General features: G+C 51.4%; 4 protein-coding genes and 1 non-coding gene across 6 annotated transcripts; 4 read left to right on the top strand and 1 right to left on the bottom strand.

The window, feature by feature from the left end:
• The first annotated feature begins 30 nt into the window (after positions 1–30).
• On the top strand, positions 31–102 carry TrAtP1_005552. The gene has a single exon. It is a non-coding gene; the product is annotated as a tRNA-Asp (tRNA).
• Positions 103–3,120: 3,018 nt separating this feature from the next.
• TrAtP1_005551 (uncharacterized protein) lies at positions 3,121–4,379 on the top strand (the record flags this gene model as incomplete). The annotated part of the gene is made up of 2 exons (XM_066112765.1): positions 3,121–3,848; positions 4,253–4,379. The coding sequence occupies 2 exons, from the start codon at positions 3,121–3,123 to the stop codon at positions 4,377–4,379; spliced, it is 855 nt and encodes a 284-aa protein (XP_065968850.1).
• Positions 4,380–4,799: 420 nt separating this feature from the next.
• On the bottom strand, positions 4,800–8,129 carry TrAtP1_005550 (uncharacterized protein). The gene is made up of 3 exons (XM_066112764.1): positions 7,464–8,129; positions 5,191–7,407; positions 4,800–5,123 (listed from the first exon to the last, which is right to left on the bottom strand). The coding sequence occupies exons 1-3, from the start codon at positions 7,693–7,695 to the stop codon at positions 4,909–4,911; spliced, it is 2,664 nt and encodes an 887-aa protein (XP_065968849.1). The 5' UTR covers positions 7,696–8,129; the 3' UTR covers positions 4,800–4,908.
• A 95-nt stretch (positions 8,130–8,224) lies between these two features.
• On the top strand, positions 8,225–9,929 carry TrAtP1_005549 (uncharacterized protein). Of its 2 annotated transcripts, none has more exons than XM_066112763.1 (2): positions 8,225–8,557; positions 8,697–9,929. In XM_066112763.1, exons 1-2 carry the CDS (start codon positions 8,521–8,523, stop codon positions 9,776–9,778), a joined length of 1,119 nt encoding a protein of 372 aa, XP_065968847.1. In that variant the 5' UTR covers positions 8,225–8,520; the 3' UTR covers positions 9,779–9,929. The 2 variants fall into 2 exon arrangements, with proteins under 2 accessions (XP_065968847.1, XP_065968848.1); XM_066112762.1 differs by having other exon boundaries at positions 8,225–9,706; positions 9,770–9,929.
• A 646-nt stretch (positions 9,930–10,575) lies between these two features.
• Positions 10,576–14,246, top strand: TrAtP1_005548 (uncharacterized protein). Its single transcript, XM_014089238.2, has 7 exons — positions 10,576–10,632; positions 10,745–10,993; positions 11,058–11,177; positions 11,247–11,888; positions 11,947–12,180; positions 12,240–12,575; positions 12,632–14,246. Exons 1-7 carry the CDS (start codon positions 10,621–10,623, stop codon positions 13,973–13,975), a joined length of 2,937 nt encoding a protein of 978 aa, XP_013944713.1. The 5' UTR covers positions 10,576–10,620; the 3' UTR covers positions 13,976–14,246.
• Positions 14,247–14,312: the final 66 nt, after the last annotated feature.

Here is a 14,312-nt window from a genome sequence, read left to right as displayed (position 1 = left end):
CGCTACACTGGCTGTCCACAGTCAGTTATATCTTCCGTAGTATAGTGGTCAGTATGCAAGCTTGTCACGCTTGAGACCCGGGTTCAATTCCCGGCGGGAGAGATCCGCCAGCCCTCTTAGAGGGTGTTCTTTTTTTTTTTTTTTTTTTCGCTTCATTATTACCCTTCTCTGTCTTTACCAGTATGGACCACTTCTCTATTTTTCACTCATATCTTTTTGGAGAATTCATCCTTTCCCCTCTGCTACCCAACTCCATAACAAAGAGCACAGGCGTGAAACACCCCACGTACATACATATCTGGGTCAGCGCCTGCCGCCTCAGCCTGTATTGTAGTTTTAAGCAGCCCCCGTCTCTCCTGCGACGAATGCCGGGCCGATCGGCATTTTTCTCCCGAACGCTGGCGTAGGCTTCTGCAGCTCAAGTGGACTCCCCGGGAAATGCGGCAGAGCCATTGCAAGCGAAACAGCGCAAGCCTCTTTTTCCTTGCTGGGCTATCCCATCCCAGGAGAATGGGGGGACAAAAAACGGTGCACTTGACGAGAGATACGCGTTGCGGTGGGTGGAGTGAGATTGGCAATTAAGAGGAAAGAGGGAAGCTTGGGGGGAGGTTCTAGAATCTCGCGTGCGTGGGTTTCGGACAATGCTACTGAACAATAGCAGACATTGACTGCCGGATGGTACATGCGGCCGGCACGAATTTGCCATTTTTTTTTTCTTTTTCTTTTTCTCTTTTTTTCCTTGAAAGGGGGCGTGCGCTCTTGTTCGGTGATAAGTAGCGGCGATGGTGGTGCGTGTAAAAATAACAAACGAAGAGCCAAGCAAAAGCAGAGCAACTCTAACCTTGTACTCGTCGTACTTGTAAGCAAAAACGAGAAGTTGCCCTCCCCCCCTTGTTTTTCTTGGCTTTTCTTGTGTCGTGTGCTCATTTACTGTGAATGTGCTCCGTACTAGAGAGCAATGGGGAAATGATCAGTCTCAAGCGCTGTGCTCCTTGGGTCTTGGCAAACCTGTGATTTTTTTAGGGGGCTCACTGCATGTAGCTGTGGTTTAATCAAATCAGAAAGGAGAAGTTGCTTGGCGGGCGCGAGGCTGAGTGGGTTTGCTGCTTTGTGTATTCCCTACTTGGGTTTGTCGGCGGCAAAGCGCTGTGCGATAAGGTACACAGTACCCCTTGCGATTGGTTGGTGAAGAAAGGCCGGATTTGGGAACAGCCCCAAGCGGCGGGGCGCCGGTGGCTTCCAATTTGTCCTCTTTTGCGCAGCGATGACGCAAGGAGGCGTGTGGCTGGAGACGAGGAGCAGAGGCCGACACACGACTGGTTGCCGCGAGGGGCTTAGCGCTGGGCGTTAGGTTGTTTGTGGTTTGGTGCTTGGCTGGACAGTAAGAATGAGGATGAGAGGAGATGAGAAGGATTCTTTTGCTTACGGCCTTACCTTGTCTGCAGAGAGAGTGATGAATTGCATGAGTGGGCGAATTCAAGACTGCTGCAGGCCACAAATAACGCCGTTGCATGCGGTAAAATGCATAGACCGGCCAGAAACCCGAAGCATCGTATCTGCGCAGATGGTGCTACGGCAAAACAGGCAACCCACGGCCGGACGATCGTCGTCTCACACGAGCAGATTCAGCCACGAGCAGATTCAGCGCCTCACAGACTCTTTAGCAGCGGCCCTGCCATGCGCTATGCCACACGAATCCTCTCCTCCCACAACCCGCGTGCCCTTCTCCGGATTTTTATTCCCATCGCAACGTCGCTCCACCCAACGCATGTATGAATCCTGGGCTTCAAACAAGGGCCCGCCTGCATTAGCCCCCTCCCCTGTCCCGTGTATTTTTCCTATAATGTTCCTTAGGACGGGACTAAAAAAGAAGGGAGTGCGTGCTGTATCGTGTTCTCGCAGTGGGAACAGCAGTTGCAGACGTTTGAACTAATCACCCAGCAGACTTGGGGCCTTGGCGATTACGCAGCCCTTGCTGCTTTTGGCGTGAGGCGAATGTTGTGAAGACAAGTGAGAAAGTGGGTGTTTTAGAATGATTTGGTGACAGGAGGCCGCGGTGGGATAGGACGGAAAGTCAATGTCGCGTGGCCTTGGCCGCCGTCATTCTGCTGTCAAGCCACGTAATTCTTGGGGCAGCGTCAGGCTGGGCTTTTTTTTTTGCTGCAGAGACGGGGAAGATGGAAAACAGCTTCTGTCTGCCGGGTTTAGTAAGAGGAACGCTGGACACTGAAAAGAGACGAGGCGCGAACGAGCGCGAGCAAAGCCACAAGAAGCTGCTTCTTTGCCCCCTTTTCCCTTTTCCCATTTCTCTCCTCCTTCCCTTCAACTTTCAAGTTGCTGTACAACAGAGGCTATTCTGGCCCATTGTCTACAGCTGTCACAGTCTCTTGGCAGGGCCGCCGCATTGTCATTTATAGCACCTCCGCACTGAGCCTCTGCTGCACACGCCCGCCCACAAACGCTATTCCCTTATCCCAAGGCACCTTCCCACCCAAAAAGGCACCGCGTAGCCGACCTAACCACCAATCCTTGCTCCCCCGTTCCATCTCAGCTCGTCGTCTCTAATTCTCCTCCCCTCCTCTCCCCTCTCCCCTTTTTTTCCTCATTTCTCTAATTTTCAAAACTGCTTGTATCCTTTACAACCGTTCTTCTCTTTTTGGGCTTTTTGGTTTTCTTTTGCGTCTCATTGTGTGACCAAGCGCCCTCTTTCGGGCCTACTCCTGGCTTTCTCCCATCCAATTGGTTACTCCATTTCAACAGAAAGTCTTACATTCGCTTGGCGCTGCTGTTTTGAAACGATCAGAACCCGATCCTATAACGCCCGTGCTTCATCATTTTTTTGGGAGCACCCTTGGACCATATCAGCGGGACTAGTAGTCGCTACTAGCTTTGCTCCATCTCATCTCCCTTGGGAGGGGACTTTCGATACTCGATCTTGATTCAGGGAATCCCAGACTGTGGAATACCGGTACATGCTATCCTTGACTGGGCAGTGATTCTCGTTTGCTACAAGCCAGCTTGGACTCTTTTCGCCTTTGAAAGTCTACTGCGCCCGGCTATACTCTTCTCTTCTACTCTCCTCTGCATATACGATCCGACTTACACCACGCCACCGCCGCAATGATAGCCTCATCCGTGGTTTCGCTCCTCGTCGCCGCCCTGTCCATCTCCCCCGCCGGCGCCTCGCCAACCGCGCGCTTCGACCGCCTCAAGCGAGACAAGACGCCCAAATACTTCATCGAGCCCGGCGGCAGCCTCGCGCTGGGCCACTACGACAAGCGCTACTTCAAGGCCGAGATCCCCTACGGCGAGCACCGCGACGTGCTGCGCCAGCTGGTCCGCAGCTACCTGACGACCTTGCACGAGCACGGCGTCGAGACATGGCTCGCCCACGGCACGCTGCTGGGCTGGTGGTGGAACGGCCAGATCATGCCGTGGGACTACGACCTGGACGTGCAGGTGTCCAACAACACCATGCAGTGGCTGGGCGACAACATGAACCGCACCGAGCACACCCACGACTTCAACGGCAACTCCAAGACGTATCTGCTCGACATCAACCCGCACCACGTCGACATTGACCGCGGCGACGGCATGAACATCATCGACGCGCGCTGGATCGACACCACCAACGGCATGTTCATCGACATCACCGGCGTGCGCGAGCGCGAGGCCGACCGCCCGGGCGTCTGGAGCTGCAAGAATAAGCATCGCTACGGCAGCCAGGACCTGTGGCCCATGCGCGTCACCGAGTTTGAGGGCGTCAAGGCGCGCATCCCGTACAACTTTGAGCAGATTCTGCGCGACGAGTACGGCGACAAGAGCTTGGTTGTCGAGGAGTTTCAAAAGTAAGCGATTGCCATTATTTTACCTTTTTTTTCTTTTTATCCCCCCTAGTGCCTCGTTCTTTCTTTTCGCATTTCATCGAGGGATCAAATAAATGTCTTGCTTGGGTGAATCGTCACTTGGTTATTCGGAGTTGAAGGGGAAAGCGACCCTTTTTTTTTTTTACTCCTCTGCCCGCTTCTCCTTAACAAAAAGCGCTGTCGTCATTTTCGAGGGAGGCTGAAGTCTTGGCATTGCAGCCCTGCAGCCAAACTACGATCTGGATCTGCTCCAGCACCAGCACAGCCCCATTTAGGCTGCACTTTCTTTCAATTCTCTCTTTTTTTTTTCCGCCTTTTTTATCAATTGACGTTATTTTGTTTGATTTTCCTCTGGCGGAATTATATGCTGACATATTACTTTGCAGTCACCGCTGGAACCACGACATTAGCGAATGGGTCCAAATGTCTGACGAAGAAGTCAAGCAGCGCAAAGAAGAAGAGGAGGCCAGGAAAAAAGAAGAAGAAGCCAAGAAGAATGAGAAGACTGAGTAAGAGAACCACGAAACTCTTGGAAGTCTCGCGCATTTCATTTTTCTACGACAAAACATGGCTTCCTTTTTTTCCCCCATTATACGCATATACCTTTTTTCCCCTCCTCTTTAATGCTTGGTATATTCTCTCGACACATCACGTTTTTCATTGGATCAAAAAGCGAAACGAGCATCGCAGGCGTTTTTGTTTGTTTTTCATCATGGGCGGGTTTTGATTTTTTTCCTCAGCTGTTCAACTGCAGATACTAGGGGTGTGAGCTGTTGCCTGTACATAGTTGGATACCAGTCTTGTTTAATGAGTTCATGTCGAAAACACGTCGTGTGAGGCCATGGGGAGTTTCAAAGGCTGTTTTCCTCCTGTTTCCACATCGGATACGATATACTGTGTACTATTATACATACATATATAAATATATATATACGTATACATCATGATAAATCATATAGTATCCAGTAGCAAAACCTGCGCCGGTGTTATACTGCGTGACATGCGTACTTTCATGCAAGCTTCATTACACGCTCCTCTTATGCTATGCGTCGATCCATCTCTTCCACACTTTCAAATCTTTCCCAGCATCCCCATTCTCATCCCACGCTCGAATGCGACACGCCGATCCCAAATCCACCAATGGCACCAAACTCGGTCGTCCATGCGCGCATTGGAAAGGGAACGCGCATCGCGCAAGCCGTCGCACGAGATGCTCGCACTCTCCAGCCGATAAAACATCATTGAACATGATGGCACCTGCAAAGCACACACATTCGTTAGCAAACAGATAGAACACGTGGCATTTAGTAGGAGAGCAACTTACTTCGACAGGCCCTCGAATGCAACATCTCGAGGATCCCTCTCGGACAGCCATGAAAGTGCGCCATTAAAGCTTGATTCAACGTGCCCTTTCCAGCACTGCGCGGCCGTGGAGGAATGATGCCTTCGTCGTGAAGCTTCCATATCTCTTTGCGTATCAAATCCACCAAAAGCCGCGGCTCGCCGCGACAGCGTTCCAAGATACTCGGAGGCAGAGCCGTCGCCGTAACAGTGTATACCGCCGCTTGTTGGGCAGTCTTGTACATGATGCCCCATGCCTCGAGGTGCTCCTGATACCGCTGTAGCAGTCCATTTTCGCGCTCCAAAGTTTCAAATATAAGCGGTTGCTCCAGAGACTCGACGACTGCTCTGAGAATCCCACTAGAAGGGTCTTCTCTGAAATACTCCGTCATGAGATCTTCTAGACGGCATCTCTCATCAGCAGCATGTTGGTCCAGCATCACCAGGGCGCAAGAGCTGCCTGGTTTTGGAGCATCTTTCATGTCTTGAAGCGGGAGTTTCAGCATAATGAACTTCTTGTCGACTTGTGCAATGACTTCTGCTCCTTCTAGAGCTGATCGTGACACACGCCCTTCTATGCCTATGGATGCAGCTTCGAATTTGACTCCTCCATTGACATCTGTTCGACATCGATGTAAGCCATGAACCAGCGTTGTCTCACGCATTGGTGCCGGCGCGTCATCGTTGATACGTGGTATAAGCGGCTGGGTGGGCTCAAAGACTGGATTGCGCCACGACTTGAGCACATCTTGCAGCCATTCGGGCTCTTCTCCCCCTCTGATCCCTCTCTTCTCTTCTGATTTCCCATCCGCAACATCTGAATCGCCCACTTTTAACCGTTTGGTCGTTTGACTCGATGATTCTACTGTTCTCTTTGGACGCTCAGCAAGCAAAAGAGAGCCCAATTCGCAGACGTTCCCAGCATCAGTTTCACTGGCATTCATGCTCTCTGCTTCAGGACCAGACGATTCTGGGATCTGAAAGGGTTTGCGGAGCAGCTTTCCACCTTCTCCAACTAGTCTCTCTGCTGTAATGGTACTGGGGGGAGCTGGAGTAGGTTCACGCCGCGTCGCTTTCTCTGCTGGCTTAGTTTCCATTCGTGGGCCAATCTTCATCCTATTCCAGCCGTCAAAAGGGCTGTCTGACAGGGATGAGGAGGAATCTGGCAGTAAATCTTGTGAAGATGGGGGTATTGAAGCCTGTGATGATGGGTGCTTGTGTCTTTTTGACGTTTTAGTGCTGCGATGTGGCGCTGTCGAAAACACAGACTTGTCTGAAGATAGCTGAACCTTTTGTGGGCGCAAGTAGTGCTTCTTCAGAAAGCTATAAGTCATGGCTCTCAGCAAATCGATGATCTTCTGAAGGTCTCCGTGCGAGGGGTTAGAGATGTTGTCCATATCAAAGACATCTTCGCCCCCCTTGAGTGTGATTCGCAAGTAGAAAATAGGCCACTGGTCTGCTCCCTTGCTCTTCTTCTGAGAAATTGGGCCAGCACGGTCACCATTCTCTCCTACTTTGCCCTCATCTATCCCAAAATCTGAACTCTTGAACAATTTGTTTACTTCTTCGTAAAGGACATTATTCCCATACTCGTTTGAGATGGGTAATATGCCTATGCTCATAAACTGAGATCGGCGTGTTGCCACCGGAGTCAGAGAAATGCAGCCTTTGATAGCAACATGGCCGGCAGTCGCTGATACTGGCACCCACGAGTCCATTTCACCAGAATCTGCCAGCGAGGCTTGTACAAAGTATCGTAGTGCTCTGGGAACCATACTCGCATTTTCTGGTGGCTTTAGACGCAGCTCGCGCTGTCCCTTGATATCACACAAGAACACAGTAACTCCGGAAGTCCACGCCACCAATAGCCCAACCACATCGAGAACTAGGCGTCCCCATTCCTTGTCAAGCCTCGGTCGATCTGCGAAGAGAGTGGCACGATGTTTAACGCGAACAGGAAGCGAGCCAAATAAGTCATTAACCGCAACTCGCGTGCCATGGTCAAATACATCGAATCTCTCTCCAATAGAGGATTGTGTCTGTCTCTTTAAGAGTTTGCCGTGGTGAATCGACAGCAAGTTATGGGAGTTATGGCCTTGATGGTGAGACGTCACCGTAAGTAGAGACAAAGTGCTCAAAGAGGCCAAAAACGTTCCCTGCCTGCCATGCAGTCCTTGCTGGGCGGGAAATTTGGATGAATCTTCACAAAAAAAGGTCAGTATCCACTCAGTCAGCCGTAGAATTTAATTTTCATACAAAAAGATTTTCCAAGGCCTCCATTCTCTGCAAAATCTGCCGGGACAATGCCCAGTCCATTGTCTTCTACGGTACAGTTTCCTCGGCCATGCTCGACGTAGACATTGACATTGGTGGCGCCAGCATCAAGCGAATTCTTGAGCAGGCCGCAGACAACGCCGTTCAGCGACGTGATGGTCGACGAGGATCTGATTTTGCCAACGACATCCTCTGGGAGCGGCCTGATGGACATGGCACATGATGCTTCATTACAAGCCGAAACCGAGGCCGAAACAGACGTTTGAACAAGCTCCCGGCGTTGGCGAGCTGAAGGCCGATCCACGGGGAATCGTGACGTGAAACTGGATCCAGGGTTTATGTAAGATTAGCTTGCCACCACTTCGGGCATGGATCGTCGACCAAATCCAGCGCCGCTTCGAGTCAGGGTCTATTGCGGGAGGAGGAATACTCGGGGAAGCGCTGGGAAACGCGGGGAGGTGGATGTAGCCCAAGGTAGTCGCAGAACTCTATTGCCGAACTTGCAGCTCTTCATAGAAGCGCCCACTTGAGGCAGAGCTATCCGGATCATGGCGCTGCTTAGCTCGACCGCAGATGCACAAGCAAAAGGCTGAGACCCTCTTTCTCCCAATGCAGATGCAGCATTTCGTCATCGTCAGCGACCTTCCATTCCTCCATGTGATCCCGCGCATCACGTGATGGACCCCTGCGCTTTGAATGCCGAAATGATGCTCGAGCGACGCTATTCCTTCTAGCGTTGCACCGTCAGGATGGTTGGACGGGCTTCAACCTCTTCGCGATCTGCCGTCTGCGCTTCTCCCTCGCATCTATTTCTGCACGCCACGCTCCTTTGTTGCCGCCGTTGGACGCCTGAGAGACTGCCGTCCCGATAGCCGATTCCGCGAGTCTTCGCCTTTGCAAGGCCCCCTCTCCCCCCTTCTTGAATCTCCATCTTTAATCTCCATCTCAGCCTGACCTGACGCTGCTCGCCATCGCGCCAACACCAAATCCGCTTCTCCCTTCGAGCCGCACCCGCGGCATTCCCACTCGCTCGCCCTTGATGGCGACTACCGACTTCATCTCATCAGAGGCTCACGGTACTGTCTCCTTGCTTTTCGCCGCTCTCTTCGTCGTTGCCTGCGTCGCGTAGCATTTTAGGGCGTTTCAGCCCAAGCAACATACATCTCTTGTTGGGTTCTCAACGGCATTCATTCCAAAAAGGCTAACCGTCGATAGATCGCCAAGCACAGCAAAGGAGAAGGCCGTTTTCAACATGGGTCAAGAAGCTTACCAACTTCAAGTCGTCATCCGATGGCGAGCGACAGAAGCGACACATTAGGATAAAGCGTGGTCCCAAGCTCAACAACCCGTATCCTCAGTCCGGCCACGTTAGTAGCAATCATCCCAATGGACAAAGCTCGTACTCGTTTGCTACTGGCCGCACCGACTGCAGCCTGTCGACAATCGATCAGCCCACTCGCTTCTCGGCAGATGGATATGCACCACCGACTTCAGGAGGGAGGAGCCTGACAATGACCATATCAACCGAGACCGAAGCTGACCCGCCTCGATCCATCATCGCGCCGAGCTCTGTGACGGGAACAAGCAGGACAGTCAACGGGGGCCACGAATCCAGAAGAGGTGGCGATAGCACATTTTCGAGCCCGTCTCCATCAGTCAGATCACTCGCTACAACATTGACCACTATTCAGTCATTTGCTCCCCATGGGCAAGCCCCGGTAGCACCGACTCACAGCATCACCCAGTCGATTCAGTTCAGCCAACCGTTCCCTACGACTTCGCCGGCATCGGCTATACCATCACATCTCATCCCGCCAAACCATCTGACGACATACACCACAGCTACGGCCAATAACCTCCTTACAGACAATGCATCCATCTTGACTCTAGCCTCGTCGAGCAAGCGAGGCCGTCGTCGGTCGATGGATACCGATGCGTCTGTGCGAGCCCTCGCGCCCTCGTCACTTTGGGGTGGCAGCCGTGAGAGTCTACCACTGAGTGTTCTCAGTGCCAACATCGACGCATCTGGCATCCACAACGCCTCCAGGCTGGGAGCAGAGCGAAACAGCATCTACTCTGCAACGGGCGTGGCGCCAGCCATTCCGAGCGAACGCAACAGTATTTATACCAAGCAGGGCGACGGTGCAAGCGTTAGAAGTGGCCGCCTGGGACACAATCGACCCGACAGCGTGAGCGGCAGCGTTGCACTCGCCAGCCCCCGAGAGGTACCTGCTAAGAAGAGCCTTGCCGAGAACCAAGAGGATATCCCGCTAACACCAGATTCCAAGGAGGACTAAACTTGCCATTTCAACTATTACAACTACCAATTTTATCAGTTTGCTTTTTACCGGGCGTTTCGGAGGAAGTTCTGTCCGTATTCGATAGACAGGCTTATATGCGTGGCTGGGTTAAGGATTGTTTTTCTTTTCTTTTTCTTTTTCTTTTTCTTTTTCTTTTTCTTTTTCTTTTTTTTCCTCTTCTTCTCTCTCTGTCTTTCTCCATTTCTTTTCGTCCAATTTTTTTTTTTTCCCTCTCTTCCTTTACACTTTTTCCCTCTCTTCCTTTACACTTTTTCCCTTTTCTCTTTCAGCCGGTGGGGTAGAGACTTCAAAGATGTGACAACGTGATACCCTTTAGCCTACGGGAAGATGCGAGCAGTATTGAATTTGTTTTGTTTTTCGTGCTGTGCAAAGAAAAGAAGAAGAGACTAGCTCTTTGAAAGCACAACCAGCGGGATCCTATTAGTTGACGAGTATAGCGATGGAAGACATGTATCTGGGAGCGGTCTTACCATCTTATTATCGGCTTTGTAGAGGTCACTGGCAACAAGATTTGACACAGGCGTATAATCTGAGATTAATTTCCTGCTCAAGAATGAAATTATATATTACAGTGAATTTTTATTCTGAACAGAGGCATCTACTGCATTGATTCGTGAGGTTGAGTGAGTGCCTAACTGGCCATTGCTGTTTAGGCACTCGGACGTATTTAGCATGAGCCACTGTGGCGCCAACTAGCCCAACCACTGGCCTGGCTTGAGCTTCGGCGTAGCTCCAGCAGCCAGCTGTGTCCCGCCATCGTCATCGTGCGCTGAAGCGCTACTGCGACTCTCCAACCACCGCCTCTCCAAGGCGACAAGATGGCCATCTCAGTACGTGAGCCAACACCGGCATTATCTACCTCTTACCGCATCTATGCTCTTCCGTTGGAATTGAGATGTGGCTTGCAAATGTTCTCCCGACCGCTAACATCCGTGCCTGCAGTGGAAGTCATTCGACTTCTTCGACGTCTCGCAGGTAGCGCTGCCTGACAATGAAACCCGCCAGCTCTTCGAGGGCAACGAAATCGCCAGCATCTGCGCAGGCTCCGACAGCCTGTTTCTCGGCTCGAGCGATGGATATGTCAGCATCATTGGCAAGGGCTGGAAGGTGATGAGGACGTTTCAGGCGCACGAGGCGCGGATCACGCATATGCGTCAAGTGGAGGGGACGAGCTTGCTGGTGACGGTTGCGGTGAGCTTTGAGCGGTTCCTCGCAGTTTGCGGTAGAAGCCCTCTCGTTGCTGATGTTTCTCTAGGAAGATATGAGCAGTGAGCCGATCCTAAAGGCGTGGGCGTTGGACAGGTTGGTTAAGAAGACAAATATGCCGACATGCCTCAGTACCTTGACGATCAATAATGGGAGGCGGCAGTTTCCCGTAAGTTATTGTGGCATGATTGGGGGTGGGGGGGGATTCTAGGGACTGGTCAACTAACTTTGAATCAAGATATCAGCGTTTACTGCGCTCGACGACCTGACTCAAATCGCCGTGGGCTTTGCGAACGGCGCTGTGACCGTCATTCGGGGAGACCTTGTTCATGACTTGGGGACAAAGCAGCGGATCGTGTACGAATCGGAAGAACCGGTGACTGGTGTCCAATTGGCAACCCAAGAGAGCTCGACGACACTCTTCATCTCTACGGTATCGAGGATACTGCAGCTCGCGCTTTCCAAGAGAGGACAGGGCTCACCGCCCAAAACCATCGAAGACTCTGGCTGCGCCGCAGGCTGCATGACGGTCGATCCTGGGACCGGAGATATCATTGTCGCCCGAGATGACGCCCTTTATACATACAGGTTGGATGGGCGCGGGCCCCCTCGAGCATATGAGTCTCCCAAGCGGCTTATATCCATCCACAACGACTACTTTGCGGTTGCGGGCCCGTCGTCAGTCAGCAGCAGCCGGGATCCCGAGGCCTTACGGAGGAGATTTGGTTCAGCGACGGCAGATGGTCTATTTAACGCATGGACTTTTGTTCTGTTGGAAGCGGATCTTCGAGTGGTTGGCCATACAGAGACACTCATCTCTCCAGTTCGATTCATAATTGAAGTATGGGGAGATTTGTTCACAATTACAGAGGAAGGAAAGGTATGGCATTGCCAAATTTTCAATGGTCAGCCATAAATACTAATTGGACGCTATTCAGATTTTCCGATATCATGAGAAGCCACTTCAGCAGCGCCTTGAGATGCTCTACCAGCGCAACATGTATCCTCTCGCAATCGAGTTGGCCCAGAACTCGGGGATGAGCAACGAGCAACAGAGCCTAATCTATCGTAAATTCGGCGATCACCTGTACCAAAAATCAGACTACGACGGGGCAATGAATCAGTATATTCGAGCGATTGATGCCACTGAGCCCTCGCAAGTCATCAGAAAGGTAAGAAGCCTATACACTTTTCATCTCGCTCAAAAGATGGGCCACGCTGACGAAATCAGTTTCTGGATACGCAAAGAATACACAATCTGATTTTGTACTTGGAAAAACTTCACCATCATGGAAAGGCAACCTCCGATCACACAACGCTCTTGCTCAACTGCTATGCCAAATTAAAGGATATCAAGAAGTTGGAAGAGTTCATCATGGCTCCCGGAGACTTGAAGTTTGATCTAGACACAGCCATCACCATGTGTCGACAGGGTGGCTACTACCAGCAAGCTGCATTCCTTGCCAAAAAGCATGGCGAGACCGAGCTTGTCGTGGATATCCTGATCGAGGACTCAAAGAGCTACGATGAAGCGCTGGACTATATATGGCATCAGGATCCTGCCATCGTGAGCATCTCCCCTTGCCCTTTTCGTCCAAAATCATACTAACCAAAGCTCTCCAGGCATATCCGTGTATGCAAAAATATGCCAGAGTCCTCATAGAGCATTGCCCCAAAGATGCTACGAAGCTCTTTGTGGATTATTATACTAGCAACTACCGACCACGGCGGACAGTGGTGCTACCCGCTGAAGTCTCTGGAACAGCTACTTCCAGTACAGGATTCACTGCCGGAGCGGCCAGCGCCGTGCAGAATCTCACCAACCTTCTCGTCTTGCCTTCATACATTAGCCCTGCCACAGGCACACCAGGCAGCGCAAAGCCAAACGAAACTACCATTGTACCCGACGAAGACGATATTCCGATACCCAAATACAACCCCCCACCACCACGAACGGCATTTTCATCGTTTATCGATCATCCCGATGAATTCATCACCTTTTTGGAAGCATGTCTCGAGGAAGAAAAACTGCGAACTGTTCATAGCAGCGATCTGTACACTACCTTGTTTGAGATGTACTTGCACAAGTCTAATGAAAAGAAGGGAAGTTTGCACAAGGAAGAGTGGGAAGCAAAGGCGAAAAAACTGATTGAGGGGGAGCATGTGCCCATGGAGAGCTCAAATGTGCTTCTGTTATCGCATTTGTCCAACTTCCAAGACGGCACCGTTTTGGTCAAGGAGCAAGCTGGGCTGCTATCCGACATATTCAGATCCTATACTACGGCAAAAGACACACGCGGCGCACTAAAGGCTCTGAGAAAGTACGGCCCAGAGGAACCGCAGCTATATCCGGCGGCCTTGTCCTATCTCACCTCGGATCCTCGAGTGCTGGAGGAAGCTGGGCCCGACGAGTTGGCAGCTATCCTAGCAAAGATTGACAAGGACGGGCTCATGGCCCCGCTTCAGGTCGTCCAGACTCTTGTCGGGCAGAGTTCCGGGGGCGGCGTAGCTACAATGGGCATGATCAAGCCGTATCTTCGCGAGACAATCACCCGGGAGCGCAAGGAAATTGCTCAAAACCGGCACAGAATATCCACACTGCGTACCGATACGGAAAAGAGGCGAAGCGATCTGGAAGACTTGGGCTCAAAGCCTGCCGTTTTCCAGGCCACGCGATGCTCCGATTGTGGCCAAGGGCTAGACCTTCCAGCTGTGCATTTTATGTGCAAGCACAGCTTCCACCAGCGATGTCTACGCGGCGGCGGCGAGGATGACGAGATTGAGTGCCCAAAGTGTGCTGGTGAGAACGAGGTGATTCGCAAGATGAGAGAGGGCCAAAGGGAGCGAGCAGGGCGGCATGAGATATTCAAGGCGGACCTAGAGAATAGCACTGACCGATTTGCGACCATTTCTGAGTGGTTTTCACGAGGAGTGATGGATGCGCAGGGCTCAGAGCAGGCTTCTTGATTTTTTACGTTCCATGGGCGGGCGCAGGCGACGAGACGGCGGTTTACCTTTTTTTTTTTGTTCTTTTTTTTTTCGCTTCCACAATTTTGGGATATATATATCTAGCTAGACTGTTTGATGGTAATTGTGGTGTTGAAGCCAGAATAGAATGATTTTGTTGTGGCCTACGATGCTTGTTCTCGTGTTAGTCAGGTTTGCGGTTGATATGCCGAAAATGCCCCGCGTCTCATGCCACTTCAGATCAGATCGGATGCTACGTATAATCAAGCGCTTCAGTGCCTTTCTACCATCATCACGGCTATTAATCCATCTCGTGTCCCGTTTCAGCGCAGCGTCA

Source organism: Trichoderma atroviride, chromosome 3 (genome assembly GCF_020647795.1).
Source record: "Trichoderma atroviride chromosome 3, complete sequence".
In the NCBI taxonomy this organism is placed as follows: Eukaryota; Fungi; Ascomycota; class Sordariomycetes; order Hypocreales; family Hypocreaceae; genus Trichoderma; species Trichoderma atroviride.
Note: the sequence above shows the minus strand (reverse complement) of the source record. Positions and strands in the feature narration are given on the sequence as shown.